Source organism: Rhinoraja longicauda, chromosome 26, assembly GCF_053455715.1.
Source record: "Rhinoraja longicauda isolate Sanriku21f chromosome 26, sRhiLon1.1, whole genome shotgun sequence".
NCBI lineage: Eukaryota > Metazoa > Chordata > Chondrichthyes > Rajiformes > Arhynchobatidae > Rhinoraja > Rhinoraja longicauda.
Genome location: NC_135978.1, coordinates 19,638,639 through 19,654,535, shown reverse-complemented (window position 1 = coordinate 19,654,535; position 15,897 = coordinate 19,638,639). Strand labels below are relative to the sequence as shown.

General features: G+C 49.6%; 1 protein-coding gene across 2 annotated transcripts in view; it reads right to left on the bottom strand.

The window, feature by feature from the left end:
- atp2a3 (ATPase sarcoplasmic/endoplasmic reticulum Ca2+ transporting 3) overlaps positions 1 to 15,897 on the bottom strand; it is a 164,050-nt gene that overhangs the window by 37,879 nt on the left and 110,274 nt on the right. For both annotated transcript variants that reach the window (XM_078422743.1, XM_078422742.1), the window contains exons 12-17: positions 15,215 to 15,337; positions 13,856 to 14,074; positions 5,580 to 5,915; positions 3,355 to 3,575; positions 2,351 to 2,553; positions 330 to 415 (exon numbers count right to left, since the gene is read on the bottom strand). In XM_078422743.1, coding sequence (XP_078278869.1) covers positions 330 to 415; positions 2,351 to 2,553; positions 3,355 to 3,575; positions 5,580 to 5,915; positions 13,856 to 14,074; positions 15,215 to 15,337 — 1,188 coding nt within the window. The remainder of the gene's footprint in view (positions 1 to 329; positions 416 to 2,350; positions 2,554 to 3,354; positions 3,576 to 5,579; positions 5,916 to 13,855; positions 14,075 to 15,214; positions 15,338 to 15,897) is intronic.

Here is a 15,897-nt window from a genome sequence, read left to right as displayed (position 1 = left end):
ATGAAAACAGAGCCTTCAGACCACTGAGTCCACCCCAACCATCCATCACCCTTTCACACTAGTTCTATGCTAACCATCCATCACTAGTTCTATGCTATCCCACTTTCACGAGGGACTTAGGAAATGTATGAAGAAGGGTCCTGGCTCGAAACGTCACCTGTCCATGTTCCCCAAGGATGCTGCCTGACCTGCTGAGGTGACTCCACCATTTTGTCTTTCCTTTACAAAGGACTTGCTGTAAATGGACTATCAGTGAACTGAACCTCTTGCCCACCCATCCCCTCCCACTCCCCCCACCCTCTGGAAGGGGAGATGCTGAAGCTCCATACCAGCTGGTTGAAGGTGACCTGTGGACCACTCTCATCGTACAGGAACCACCAGGTGGCTGCTCCGACGGTCGCCAGGCCAACGTAAACTGAAAGAGACCAACAAGCAGGGTAAGCAAGGCCGAAGCATGGGATATCCACAGCGCCCCACTCCTGTCGTCTGTCAGCGGGGAGAAGACTGCGTAACCCTTGGCCTCTGACCACCCGCCAGCCCGGCCACCTCTGCCAACTGTCCTCCCTTTGTCCGGATCGATCCTGCCACAATTTTGGATCAGAAACACAGGCAGGGACTGTGGCCCTTCAGCCCTTTTGGCCTGTGCCAGCTCTTTGAAAGGCCCGTCTGATGCCGTGTGCTCATGAGGAACTGCAGATGCTGGAATCTTGAATAGAACACAAAATACTGGAGTTACTCAGCAGGTCAGGCAGCAGCTCTGGAGGGCACGGATTGAGTTGGGACATCTGAAGAAGAGTCCCGATCCAAAATATCACCAGTCTGAAGAAGAGTTCTGACCCAGAACGTCATCTATCTATGTCGTCCAGAGTTGCTGCCTGACCTGCTGAGTTACTCCAGCACTTTCATGTTCCATGTCTGAGATTATGATATTTTAATTAAAACCCTGTCCAAAGGTGTCTATGGTTCACCAGTGATAGTTTCCAGAACTGACTCTCCTCCCTTCACTGTATCAGATCAGATCACAGCAGGCTGTGGAAAAAAAAATTAAAATCTTTCCACTCTGACTCTTGTGCTAATTTAACACTTTCCAAATCCTGGCCAATTCTGAATTCCCCTGAACAGACAAATAAGTGGCTTCTCTGGTAAAAAAATCCTTTATAACCGTTTCGGCTCTTTACACCTCCTTGGCACCCAGCCCTAGATCTTGGATGTAGGCTAAGATTTTGTTGTATGTCTGGAAAAACTCCAACTTCCTGCCAACACAAGAAGTCCAGACGACGCAAAGCTTTATCGGGACAATCTGGAGACCCCCCTTCCTTGCTGGTCAGAACCACCGACTGGTCACAACAGAATCATTCGACGAGACTATAATGTAATCTAAACAAAAGCCAGGTCCCTTAGCTCTCGCGGCCTCTGATTCCAAACCAATACGTTCCTGAACACATATAGCCACTTGCCCGGCCCCGGGCATTCATCCTTGAGATGATCGGGACATCAGGTGCATGGGAACACCACTACATTAAACGCTCGCAATGACGGGCCGCTGTAAAGTGGATTGTGGTTATAACGGACTGAGGCTCCTGTTGATGACCCCCCCCGCCAGTTACCCAACGAGCTGGCGCCAAGTGACGTACTTCCAGTTTTGGGTAGCGCAGAGAGTGAGCAGCATGAAAGCATCGTGAGTGCCGGGCCCCTCCCTTGTTTAAACCCCCTCCCTCCTAGACCGCGTTTTATTCCTCCCGGACTTGGGTTGAACTTTACCACCCCCCCCCCCCCCTCACTCGGTTGTAGCGGACAATCGGCAATAACGGACACCATCCTCCCCTCTCATCCCCCGTGGTCCGTTACTGTAAGGGTTTATTGTATCTACAGATACCCCTCCTAGCCAGCACCATGACTCCAAAGTATATTTGTGTTCCTTTACGGTCACTGGGTCTGGATCCTGCAACTCTGCCCAACAGCACAGTGGGAGCAGCTTCACCAGAGAGCCAGGGGTGTTTCAAGGGCAAATGGGAATGGGAAAGCAATAGATCATGCTCTTGCCAGCAGTGCCCATGTCCCGGAACTGAATAAATCAGTTCAGTTCAGTTTCAGTTTAGTGTCACGTGTACCGAGATACAGTGAAAAGCTTTTGTTGCGTGCTCACCAGCCAGCGGAAAGACAATACATGATTACAATCAATCCATTTACTGTGCGCTGAGATTTGAAAGTGAGGAGCGATTGCAATAAGTGTTTGTAGATCTGCTTCTGTGGCGAGCACGCAAATTGTCGCCTGGGTTGGCCGCCATCTTGGAAGAGGTTAACCAGGGTATGGCTTCAGTGTTGACATGCAAGTGTTCTGCCTGCTTACCTCCAATGGCCATGTATCGGAAGAAGAGCCAGCCACTAATGAGGGATTCCTTGGGATTGCGAGGTGGCTTGTTCATGATGTCGAGGTCGGGAGGGTTGAAGCCCAGAGCTGTGGCTGGCAAGCCGTCTGTCACCAGGTTCACCCAGAGCAGCTGCACGGGGATCAGGGCCTCGGGCAAGCCCAGGATGGCAGTGAGGAAAATGCTGCGGGGAAACAAGGAAGAGGAAGGGTGATTGGATTTCACCACAGCGACAAAGCATGCCAGTCAATGTATCCCTGTCAGTGATAGGCGTAAATCCTGTCATTGTAGTCCCCGGCTCCACTGTCCTTACATTGTCCTGGTCCTGATACATCATCCCTCTCCACAGCAGCAAACCAGAGCTCAGAGCAAGCACGTACAGTGTGTGGAGTACGTGCACTGATCTCGGTCTTATCGTCTGTGGTTGGCAAGTTTTGAGAATTATAAGGACGATGACTAGGTTGACCCCAGAGCTCACATACTGGAGAGCATGATGGGAAAATGGCCAAGATAGAATGTAGTTAAGTAAAGTCAGATATAGGGGATGGGTAGAGTTCAAAATTCCCTTCTACATCACCACCCAAACACCAGTGGAGAGTAACGTTGAGCAGTACTTTGTCCATAAGCATCCAGCCTCTTTCCCCACAGTCAATGATTCAATTCAATGACACTCTATTGTTACGTGTACCCGGGCACAGAGTGAAATGCTTTGTTTTGCACACATCCTGGTGAGATCATGTAGCAGACCTCATCCAGACAGTACCCTAGAGTCGCCAATAAACTCCACTGTGGAATTCAGGTTTTTATGCATAAAACCACTGCCGCAGGTAGTACACAGGAGAAAGAGTCTCTGTGCACTGCAAGCAACCCTCTGGTGGTTGCTCCCGTGAGGTATGCAGTTGCTACCACGAAGCAGAGTCCTGCGAGTGCCTAAAGACCAGACGGCAGGCCACTGTGCTTCAATTTGACAAAAACAAAGCCTTACCAGACCACTTCGCCCACGTTGGAGGAGATGAGGTAGCGAATAAACTGCTTCATGTTGTTGTAGATAGCTCGCCCCTCCTCCACGGCTGACACTATGGTGGAGAAGTTGTCGTCCGACAACACCATTTCCGCCGCTGACTTTGCCACAGCTGTTCCTGAGCCCATGGCAATCCCAATCTCAGCCTTCTTAAGAGCAGGAGCATCATTAACGCCATCTCCCGTCTGTGGTGAAGAAAGGAGTTATTGCTTTCTCCTGGCCGAATTCTCCCAGGTCCACAATGTCCTCTAGTGCAGAAGCACCGAACCACTGAAGCCCCATCATATACAATACAATACAATACAATATATCTTTATTGTCATTGTACAGGGGTACAACGAGATTGGGAATGCGCCTTCCATACGATGCAATAAATTAATTAGCTAGTCAGTATTAATTTAAACAACCCGATGAAACAAATTGGAACACTTTTAAAACAGAATAAAGTGCAAGTAGATCTGTGCCGGTTCACTGTGCGATGTGACCATCCGGCTCAGCAGGACCAGTTCATAGCAGCTATGGCCCTGGGGATGAAGCTGTTCCTGAGTCTGGAGGTGCAGGCGTAGAAGGCCTTGTATCGTCTGCCCGATGGTAGAAGTTTGAACAGACTGTAGCAGGGGTGTGAAGAGTCTTTGTGGATGCTGGTGGCTTTTCTGAGGCATCGTGTGTTGTAGATGCCCTCCAAGGCTGGTAGCTGTGTTCCGATGGTCCTCTGAGCTCTATGGACTACCCGCTGAGATTAGTTCTCCAAACTCAAGGCATACTGCTGTATCCATCTGTGACTCTCAGATGGGTGCAGGGACTATTCCTATTCCAACCCATTTTATTCTCCAGACATCAACTCCACTCAGATATCTACCACTCATCTTCATACTACGGGCAATTTACATGTGCCAATTAACTGGTCAATCTGCACGTCTTTGAGATGTGGGAAGAAACTGGAGAACTTAGAGGAAACCCACCACACGGTCACACGGGGAATGTGCAAACTCCACTCGAACAGCACCGGAGGTCGTGATTTAACCAGGGTCACTGGTGCTGTGAGTCAGTGCCTCCCCTATTGTGCCAATGTGCTGTCCCAAAGCCACATGTCAGCAGTCTGTGGTCTGCTGGTGCATTAAACTGTGCCAGTTGCTTGAACTGAACTCTGCCTTGTCACAGCAAGTTGATGCAGGGTAAAACATCGGAAAGGTGCTTCCGAGAAGGGTAATTAGACAGGATGTGTAGAAAGGAACTGCACAAAATGATGGAGTAACTCAGCAGGACAGGCAGCATCACTGGATAGAAGGAATGGGTGACTTTTTGGATTGAGACCCTTCTTCAGACTGAGAGTCAGGGGAGAGGGAGACATAGTGATTTGGAAGGATAAAGTGTGAAAAGGAGAAATCAAAGGGGGACGAAGTTCAAGAAAGCCAATGGAATATTGGCCTTCATAACAAGAGGAGTTGAGTATAGGAGCAAAGAGCTCCTTCTGCAGTTGTATAGGGCCCTAGTGAGACCGCACCTGGAGTACTGTGTGCAGTTTTGGTCTCCAAATTTGAGGAAGGATATTCTTGCTATTGAGGGCATGCAGCGAAGGTTTACTAGGTTAATTCCCGGAATGGCGGGACTGTCGTATGTTGAAAGATTGGAGCGGCTAGGCTTGTATACACTGGAATTTAGAAGGATGAGAGGGGATCTTATCGAAACATATAAGATTATTAAGGGGTTGGACACGTTAGAGGCAGGAAGCATGTTCCCAATGTTGGGGGAGTCCAGAACTAGGGGCCACAGTTTAAGAATAAGGGGTAGGCCATTTAGAACGGAGATGAGGAAAAACATTTTCAGTCAGAGAGTTGTAAATCTGTGGAATTCTCTGCCTCAGAAGGCAGTGGAGGCCAATTCTCTGAATGCATTCAAGAGAGAGCTAGATAGAGCTCTTAAGGATAGCGGAGTCAGGGGGTATGGGGAGAAGGCAGGAACGGGGTACTGATTGAGAATGATCAGCCATGATCACATTGAATGGTGGTGCTGGCTTGAAGGGCCGAATGGCCTATTCTCTATTATCATCTATAAAATGTAGAATGTCACAAAAGGCTGGATTTTATCTTTGGTAATGAGACATGCGTTGTCACTTGGCTGGGGGCACAAGCTGGGGCAAGGAGGCATTTGGAAGGAGAAGTGGAGACGTGGCTAGCACTTGAACTCACCATGGCAGTGATCTCATCGAAGGACTGGAGGTACTCGATGATCTTCGACTTGTGCGCGGGCTCAACCCGGGCAAAGCATCGTGTGGAGCGACAGGCTTCCCGCTGCTCCTCCGGCGAGAGGTCGTCGAACTCGCGGCCGGTGTAGGCCTTGTCCGTCACGTCCTCGTTCTCACCGAAGATCCCAACCCGGCGGCAGATGGCGATGGCCGTGCCCTTGTTGTCACCGGTGATCATGATCACGCGGATCCCCGCCTTCTCGCACAACTGGATGGACTCCATCACTTCCTTCCTCGGGGGATCCAACATCCCCACGCAGCCCACAAACGTGAGGTCAGTCTGCAGGGGAGAGGCAAGAATCACTGCTTAGTTCACAAGCTCAGAGGTTCGAGAAGCAGAGTTAGGCCATTCGGCCCATCAAGTCTACTCTGCCATTCAATCATGGCTGATCTATCTTTCCCTCTCAACCCCGTTCTCCTGCCTTCTCTCACTAACCCCTGACACCTGTACTGACGAATGCAGCGCCGGAGACTCAGGTTCGATCCTGACTACGGGTGTTGTCTGTACGGAGTTTGTACGTTCTCCCCGTGACCTACGTGAGTTTTCTCCGAGATCTTCGGTTTCCTCCCACACTCCAAAGAGGTTAATTGGCTGGGCAAATGTAAAAACTGTCCCTAGTGGGTGTAGGATAGTGTTAATGTGCGGGGATCGCTGGGCGGCACGGACCCGGTGGGCCTGTTTCTGCGCTGTATCTCTAAATCTAAAACTGTCAATCTCCGTCCTAAAAATAGCTATTGACTTTGCCTCCACAGCCTTCTGTGGCAATGAATTCCACAGACTCACCACCCTCTCACTAAATTCCTTCTCATCTCCTTTCTAAGGCTATGGAACACATCCTCTCCACATCCACTGTATCCAGGTGCCAGCAGTGAGACGGTGTGGTACACATCCCGGTCGGTACACGTACATCGACCTGAATCTCAGTCACGTTACATAGCCACGATACAATAGTCCGCGGACTCGCTGTGTTTCAGACAAGAAAAACAAGGTCCTGTAGCATTATTAGATCGTACGTACTTCGCTTAATGATACTGGCATGGCACGGTGGCGCAGCAGGTGGAGCTGCTGCCTCACAGCGCCAGAGACCTGGGTTCAATCCTGACCTTGGGTGCTGCAGGTTCTAGAAACAGAAACATAACCCTGGGACCCCCTCCCCCCACCCCCAATCACCATTTCACAGGTACTCAATGACTGACTCCAGTTTGCAAAGACTGGATCCGTCCCCACCCACTCCTCCCCAAGCAGCAATTCACACCTACTCAGAGACTGGCTGGAGTTTGCAAAGACTGGCCCTTTCCCTGCAATCACCAATTGCACATCCTCACAGAATGACTCCAGTTTAACAATAGAAATTGCGGAGGTGGAGAGACTCTTCAGAAAACAGAAAAGCCGGAAATCTCCAGGACCGGACAATGTTTCCCCCTCTACCCGTAAGCTTTGTGCCAAACAACTGGCACCGATCTACACAGACATTTTCAACCAGTCCCTGCAAACCTGCACTGTCCCTGCCTGCTTCAAGGTCTCCATTATTGTCCCTGTATCCAAAAAGACAAGGATCACTGGTCTTAATACCTCTGTAGTCATGAAGACTTTGAAACACTTGTGCTGGCCCAGCTGAACAACATCACAAACCCCCTGCTGGACCCCCTGCAGTTTGCATACAGGGCCAATAGATCACTGGACGATGCAGTCAATCTAGGCCTGCACTTCATCCTCCAGTAGCTAGACCACAAGGGGACCTGTGCCAGGATTCTGTTTGTGGACTTTAGCTCTGCGTTTAACACCATTGTGCCAGAGCTACTACACTACAAACTCTCCCAGCTGACTGTGCCTGAACCACACTGTCAGTGGATCACCAACTTCCTGACGGACAGGAAGCAGCATGTGTGGCTGGGAAAGCACATCTAGGACCCGCTGACCCTCAGCATAGGAGCTCCGCAAGGCTGCGTACTCTCCCCTCTCCTTTACTCTCTCTACACCAACGACTTCACCTCCACAGACTCCTCTGTCAAGCTCCTCACGTTTGCAGATGACACAACCCTGATTGGACTAATCCAGGATGGGGAGGAATCTGCCTACAGATGGGAAGTGACACAGCTGGCGTCCTGGTGCCATCGCAACAACCTGGAGCTCAATGCTCTCAAGACAGTGGAACTAATTGTAGACTTTCGAAGAGATCCCCCTCCCCTCCCCCCACTCACCATCAACAACACCATAGTCACATCTGTGGAGCCATTTAAGTTCCTTGGAACCATCTCCAGGGACCTTAAATGGGGGGCCACCATCGACTCCACAGTCAAAAAGGCCCAACAGAGGATGTACTTCCTGCGGCAACTGAGGAAACCCAATCTGCCACAGGCAATGATGGTCCAATTCTATACTGCTATCATTGAGTCCGTCCTCACCTTCTCCATCGTGGTCTGGTTTGGCTCAGCCACCAAGCACGACATCCGGAGGCTGCAACGGATCGTTCGCACAGCTGAGAAGGTTGTTGGCTGCAACCTTCCCCCCATTGATGAACTGTACACTGCAAGGGCCAGGAAGCGAGCGGGCAAGATCATCTCTGACCCCTCTCACCCTGGCCACAAACTCTTTGAAGCACTTCCCTCTGGAAGGCGACTCCGGACTGTCAAAGCAGCCACAGCCAGACATAAAAACAGCTTTTTTCCCCACGAGTGATAGTTCTGCTCAATAACCAAAGTCTGTATTCTCTTTTTTGCTCTGGTTTATTTTCACCCACATGTTTAGACCGTAATGGTGTATCCTTATTGTTTTGATGTGTTATGCTTTATTCTTAATTGTTAACTGTGTGTTTGTGTTGTCATTTGTGAGCGGAGCACCAAGGCACATTCCTTGTATATGCATACTTGGCCAATAAACCTATGCATATCATATCATATCTGGCTGTGTGGACCTGCAGAGGTCACTCACTTTGGACGACACTGCTTCCATGCATCTGGCGGCTGGAAGGGACCCCTCCATAAAGGCAGCGAGGCACAGTGTTGTGTACCTGACCCTGCAGGATCAGAAGACGGCTGGCATGGTGGTGCAGAGGCAGAGTTGCTGCCTTACGGCACCAGAGATCCAGGTTCGCTCCTGACTACGGGTGCTGTCTATGCGGAGTTTGTACGTTCTCCCTGTGACCTGCGTGGGTTTTCCCCGGGTGCTCCGGTTTCCTCCCACACACCAAAGACGTGCAGGTTAGTGGGTTAATTGGCTTCGGTAAAATTGTAAATGGTCCCAAGTGTGTGTAGGATATTGTAAGTGTGCGGGGATCGCTGGTCGGCATGGACTCGGTGGGCAGAAGGGCCTGTTTCTTCACTGTATCTCTAAACTAACCTAAAAGACCAGCTCTGAAGTCCTTGGCCAGGGCGGCACCCCGCCTCGCCACGGACAATGGCTGCCTCCTTGTTGTGTTTGTCAATAGGCCGTATCTGTGTGCTCGGTGTTCGGGATAAAATAAACCACAGGAAATTTTACAGCTGCAAGATGACTCTGTATTTAAGTGTTATGTTTGGATCGGGAATTCATGCACTAGATGTGAATGGGAAGTGGTTCGGTGGTTTGGAATTCCATTTGAGGAACAGCACCGTATATTTTGCTTGGGCAACTTATTACCCAGCGGTATGAACGCTGCTTTCTCTAATTTCAAGTAACCCTTGCATTCCCTCCCTCCCCACCTCCCCCACCCTTGACGTCCTACTAGTTCCACGGTTCACATCCTTGTATCCCCTCATTATCACCTCTTCTCCAACCAACAAGGGGACATTATGGGTTTTACCCTTCCTTGGTCATCTGTTGCCGGTCCTGCTTTATTCTACCCTTTTCATACCTCCAGTTCCCTCCCCTCTGCTTTTAGTCTGAAGAAACATCACCCATCCCTTATCTCCAGAGATGCTGCATGACCCGTTGAGTTACTCCAGCACTTTGTGTCTATTTTTGGAATTCCTTTGCTTAAGTTGAGCACACATTTAACTCAAATTGGCTGTTGTTCTGCTCTGGAACAGAAGTCCTCTGTGGGACTGGTAATGTGGTCAACTATGGGACTTGTACTAATGTCCACTATGGGACTGGTACTAATGTCTACTATGGGACTGGTACTGCGGTCCACTATGGAACTGTACTGAGGTCCTCTGTGGGACTGGTAATGTGGTCAACTATGGGACCAGTACTAATGTCACTATGGGACTGGTACTAATGTCCACCGTGGGACTGGTACTAATGTCCACTATGGGACTGGTACTAATGTCCACCATGGGACTGGTACTGTGGTCCACAATGGGGCTGGTACTGAGATCCACAATGGGGATCGGGTGAGGTGGTCAACTGTGGTTCTGGTATTGTGGTCCACTATGGGACTGGTACTGTGGTCCATTGTAGGACTGGTACTGTGGTCCACTATGGGACTGGTACTGAGGTCCATTGTAGGACTGGTACTGTGGTCCACTATGGGACTGGTACTGAGGTCCATTGTATGACTGGTACTGTGGTCCACTATGGGACTGGTACTGAGGTCCACTATGGGACTGGTACTGTGGTCCACTATGGGACTAGTACTAATGTCTACTATGGGAGTGGTACTACGGTCTACTATGGGGGACAGAGGGACTGCATTCATAAAGTAGTTGGCGTTTGGGACTGAGTGCTGCGTGGTCTGGCTGGGTAATGAGGTGACAAGGCCCAAGCTTTGGAATTCCCTCCCTGTACCTTTCTGCCTCTCTCTCCTTTTTCCCTTTCCGAGGCTCAGTAAAACCCACCCCTTTGACCAAGGGCTTGGTCATCTGCTCCAATATTTCCTCATGAGGTTGGACATCAGCCTAGGTTTTTATATTGCATCCGTGAAGCATCGGGAAACATTTTGTTATTTTAAGGGCACTTCATAAATGGATGTTGTTATTATCATTGCAAAGGTTGTCGAAAGAATCTGTTATAAAAGCAAAAAAATCTGGAGGCTGGTATGAGGCATAGCAGAAGCCAAGAGCAGTAAGTTTATAATTGGCTCTTAGTCACTGAATACTGACTAAGGTGCAGGATAGCTGTCACACCCTCTCATCCTCTGCCTCTCCTCATCACACAGCGAGATTCTTGCAAGGGAGGACTGCATTTCAAAGGCATCATTTGCTTCAAGACCCTTTCCATGCCCATCTACCACTCCCTTTTATTACTGCACTTTCCCCAAAAGCAAGGGATGACACATCTGTCATAGAGTCATAGAGTGTGGAAACAGGCCCTTCGGCCCAACTTGCCCACACTGGCCAACATGCCCCAGCTACACTAGTCCCACCTGCCTGCGTTTGGTGCATATCCCTCCAAACCTGTCCTATCCATGTCCCTGTCTAACTGTTTCTTAAATGTTGGGATAGTCCCAGCCTCAACTACCTCCTCTGGCAGCTTGTTCCATACACCTACCACCCTTTGTGTGAAAAAGTTACCCCTCAGATTCCTATTAAATCTTTTCCCCTTCACCTTGAACCTATGTCCTCTGGTCCTCGATTCCCCTACTCTGGGCAAGAGATTCTGTGCATCTACCCGATTTATTCCTCTCATGATTTTATACACCTTTCTAAGATCACCCCTCATGCTCCTACACTCCAAGGAATAGAGACCCAGCCTACTCAACCTCTCCCTATAGCTCAGAGCCTCTAGCCCTGGCAACATCCTCATAAATCTTCTCTGAACTCTTTCAAGCTTGACAATATCTTTCCATTTAACATGGTGCCCGGAACTGAACACAATACTCTAAATGCAGCCTCACCAACGTCTTATACAACTGCAACACGACCTCCCAACTTCCATACTCAATGCTCCTCCCAACTTCTATACTCAATACTCTGACTGCCCTTTCACCTCTTCTCTTCCCACCATCTAGAGCCCCAAACAGTTTTCCCAGGTGAAGCAGTGACACCCCTTAGGGTCTGCTGCACTGTGTTCATTCAGTGTTGCCAGTGTGGTCTCCTCTATGCCGGAGAAACCAATTGCAGATTTGGGTCATCATTTGTGGGACGCCTGTGCTCTGTCCATCCGCCACGATGACCCTGCCACCATAATTCTCCATCCACACTTGACCTCTCCATCTGCGGCCACTTTCACTATTACAACACTACTACAACTATGCCTCACAGCGCCAGAGACCCAGGTTTGATCCCGACCGTGGATGTTGTCTGTGTGGAGTTTATATGTTCTCCCAGTGACCGCGTGGGTTTTCTCCGGGTGCCCCGGTTTGCTCCCACATTCAAAGACGTGCAGGTTTGTAGGTCAAAAGGCTTCTGTAAATGGTCCCTTGTGTGTGGGATAAAACTAGCGCATGGGGCGATCGATGGTCAGTGTGGACGTGGTTGGCTGAAGGGCCTGTGCCACGCTGTATCTCTAAACTAAACACAGCCAACACAAGCTTGAGGAACGCCTCAATCTTCTGTCTGGGCACGTCACAGCCATCAGGACTCAATAATGAAATCTTCACCCTTGGGTGACTCTCTCTCCTGCGCACCGAGTCATAATCAGCTAGTTCTGCCTGTCATTGTTTTTGATCAGCTTTTCTTTTTTCCCTTTTTGTGCAGTCTGGTCTGCTGAGCATGTCCCTCACCTCCACTCTCAGCAACACCACACACCAAGAAGTTTAATCTAATCTGAACTGTTACTTTAAGTCATCTAGTCTCATCGAATGAAAAATGTTCTCTCTGTGCTACCCTACTTTCTCCGATGCCTAAAATTAACTTGTTTTCTCCACTTTCTGGTTCTGATGAATGGTCCCGGATCAGAAACGTTAGCCCCCGCTTCTCTCTCCACAGATGCTGCCTGAACTGCCCCACTTTTACGGCACTTTCTGTTTTTATTTCAAGCATATGCAGCTTTTCATTTTTGTTTGTGATTAACATCACTGGACTCACAACATTATCGGACACTTTGCTCCTCATTTCAACCTGGGCAGGAATATGCGGGGGTTTATAACAGATGATTGCAGGCGAGGCTATGTTTATCACAATGAATGAACCTCTCTCCCAGTTGGAAGACCTACTCCCAAACATCAAAGAATCTTTTTGTCATCAGCTCGTTGTCTTCCTGACAATCGAAATCTTTCACTCCCTTAGTCTTTGCAGCTGTTGAGATCTAGTCACATACGACTGCACGGTGGCGCAGCGGTAGAGTTGCTGCCTTACAGCGAATCCAGCACCGGAGACTCAGGTTCGATCCTGACTACGGGCTCCGTCTGTACGGAGTTTGTACGTTCTCCCCGTGACCTGCGTGGGTTTTCTCCGAGATCTTCGGTTTCCTCCCACACTCCAAAGACATACAGGTGTGGAGGTTAATTGGCTGGGCAAATGTAAAAATTGTCCCTAGTGGGTGTAGGATAGTGTTAGTGCGTGCGGGGATCGCTGGGCGGCATGGACCCGGTGGGCCGAAGGGCCTGTTTCTGCGCTGTATCTCTAAATCTAAACGTTAGAGATACAGCGTAGAAATAAGCCCGTCGAGTCCGTGCCGACCAGCGATCACCTTGTTCACTAGCAATATCCTACACACACTCGGGACAAGTTACAATTTTACAGATGCCAATTAAATTACTAATCTCTACGTCTTGGGAGTGTGGGAGGAAATCAGAGCACCCGGAGGAAACCCACGCAGTCACAGGGAATATGTACAAATTCCGTAACAGACAACACTCGCAGTCCGGATCAAACCCAGTCTCTGGCGCTGTAAGGCAGCAACTCTACCGCTTTGCCATTATGCTGCCCACCATGAGTTAAATTGACTTGAGAACGATTCAAATCTCAGGGACGAGGAGCAGCCAACTTGCACAGTCGCTAGTGGTACTCTCGCCAAACCTAGGAAGAAGCAATGGGATCCAACCGGATCATGAGCCCTGACTACAGTGTTCCAAATGAACCAGTTCCAGTGGTCACACCAAACCCCTGACTGCAATATTCCCTTTGAACCAGAACAGGGCAGTTTCAATGCCTAGCTCTCGACAGGTACAATGGTCCATCCCATGTACACCAAGTCCAAAACAGAACTGAAGCCCTCTTGAAGCCAACCCCTTCCACCTACAGACAAGCCTGGTGTGGCCCTACTAACAGGAACGCTCTCATGTGCAGGGAAAGTGCGTTCAGGGAGATGGCAAAGGACAGAATGAGAGGACATTCCTATGGCAGCCTCTACCCCCCCCCCCCCCCCACCCACAACCCCTCCCATCAGACACCCGCAGCAGAAGGGAGATTGCTCACCTCATACTTGATGAATTTTGTGGCATCCTCCAGGTCCATGTCATCCTTCCTGAGTGGGTTGTCCCGGGTTGCCAGCGCCAGACAGCGCAGCGTGTCCCGTCCCGTTCCCCACTCCTTGATCACGCTCAGGATCTGCTCCTTCAGTCGGGGTGTCAGGGGCACTTTGGAGGTGCCGTAACGGATGTAATTGCAACGCTCGATTACTCCTTCCGGAGCCCCCTAAAGAAACAACGTTCTCGTAGAGTCACAGAGTCACATAGCATGGAATCAGGCCCTTCATCCCAACATGTGCATGCCCACCAAGATGCCCCAACTAAGCTAGTCCCATTTATCCATGTTTAAGGTCATAAGGAATAGTAGTAGAATTAGGCCATTCGGCCCATCCACCATTCAATCATGGCTGATCTATCTCTCCCTCCTAACCCCATCCTCCTGCCTTCTCCCCGTAACCTCTGACACCTGTACTAATCAAGAATCTATCTCTGCCTTAAAAATATCCACTGTTTAGCCATATCCTTTGCTACCCACGTACTTTTCTGAGTGTCTTTAAAATGATTTTATTGTGCCGGCCTCAGATATATGGCAGCCCGTTCCATATATCTATCCACCACCCATGTGTGAAAATGCTGCCCCTCGGGCTCCTTTTGAATCATTCTCGTCAGACAGTTGTGAATTTGTCAGCCACTATTAGTGCTGAATTGCTTTACTGCAAAGCGTGAGGCAGCTGAAGATCGCACGGGATCCCGACTACAACGTAGAACACAGAACACCCCAGTGCAGGGGGCAGGACGCACGGCCCACAATGTCGGAAATGACCACGATGCCAAATTAAACTAATCTCTGTTTGCACGTGATCCATCATATCCCTCCACTCCTTACATGACCCATCTAAAAGCCTCTTGAATGACCCTATCGTTACTGCTTCCACTACCACCCATAGCACCGTGTTCCAGGCATCCACAACTCTCGGTGTAAATTTTTTTTTGCCTCACACACCCCTTTAAGCTTTCCACCTTTCACCTTAAGGCTACGCCCTCTCGTTTTTAACATGTCCACAGTGGAATACAGATGCTGAATATCTACCTTGAATATCGATGCCCCCTATTATTTTGTCAACTTCTATCAGGTCTTCCCTCAGGTTCCGGCACTCCAGGAAAAACAATCCAAATTTGTCCAGCCTCTCTTTATTGTTGGGACCTTCTAATTCAGGCAAGAGCCTGGTAAACCTCTTCTACATCCTCTCTATACCCTCCACATCCTTCCTGTATATGGGGGCGACCAGAACTGCACACAACACTCCAAATGCGGCCAAACTTCGACACGCCCGACTCTCCCGGCGAGGGCACGTGGGCCTCTCACCTTCACAAACATCTTGTTCCCAGCTCCAGCCGACTGATGGACGGGAGAGCAGTAGACGGACATGGACTTGCGATCGCGGGAAAATTCCAGCGTCACATCCTTCTTCATCAGCTGCTTGATGGTCTACGAGAGGGGGGGAGAGAGGAGGTGGCAGGAGTCAGTCACTGGAGCCTCTAACAATTGTAGTAGTGAGTCAGCCAACAGCATGACAGTGTGTGTGTGTGTGTGTGTGTGTGTGTGTGTGTGCGTGCGTGCGTGCGTGTAGGACGGAAATGCAGATGCCAGTTTAAACCGAAGATAGACGCAAAATGCTGGAGTAACTCAGGCAGCATCTCTGGAGAGAAGGAATGGGTGACGTTTCGGGTCGAGACCCTTCCTCAGTCTGAGGAGCACTCTTGACGCTTGATTCACTACCTAAAGGTAGCTCTGCTATAATGCGTGTTCCCACAATATTAATTGGATGTCACGCGAGTGATGAACTCGGGAACCCGATTTGTGTTACATTTGAAATGGTTATCGCGTAGTTTCGATTGGGCACTAGGGAACCACTTGAAAGTTACCTTGAGAATTGAGAAGCAGGAAAAAAAGTTGTCATGGGGAAAAATAGTCTCAGGAAATATAAACAGTTTCCATGTACCCTGCTCACAGTAATCAGACACCACTATCTCTTATGAACATAGTTT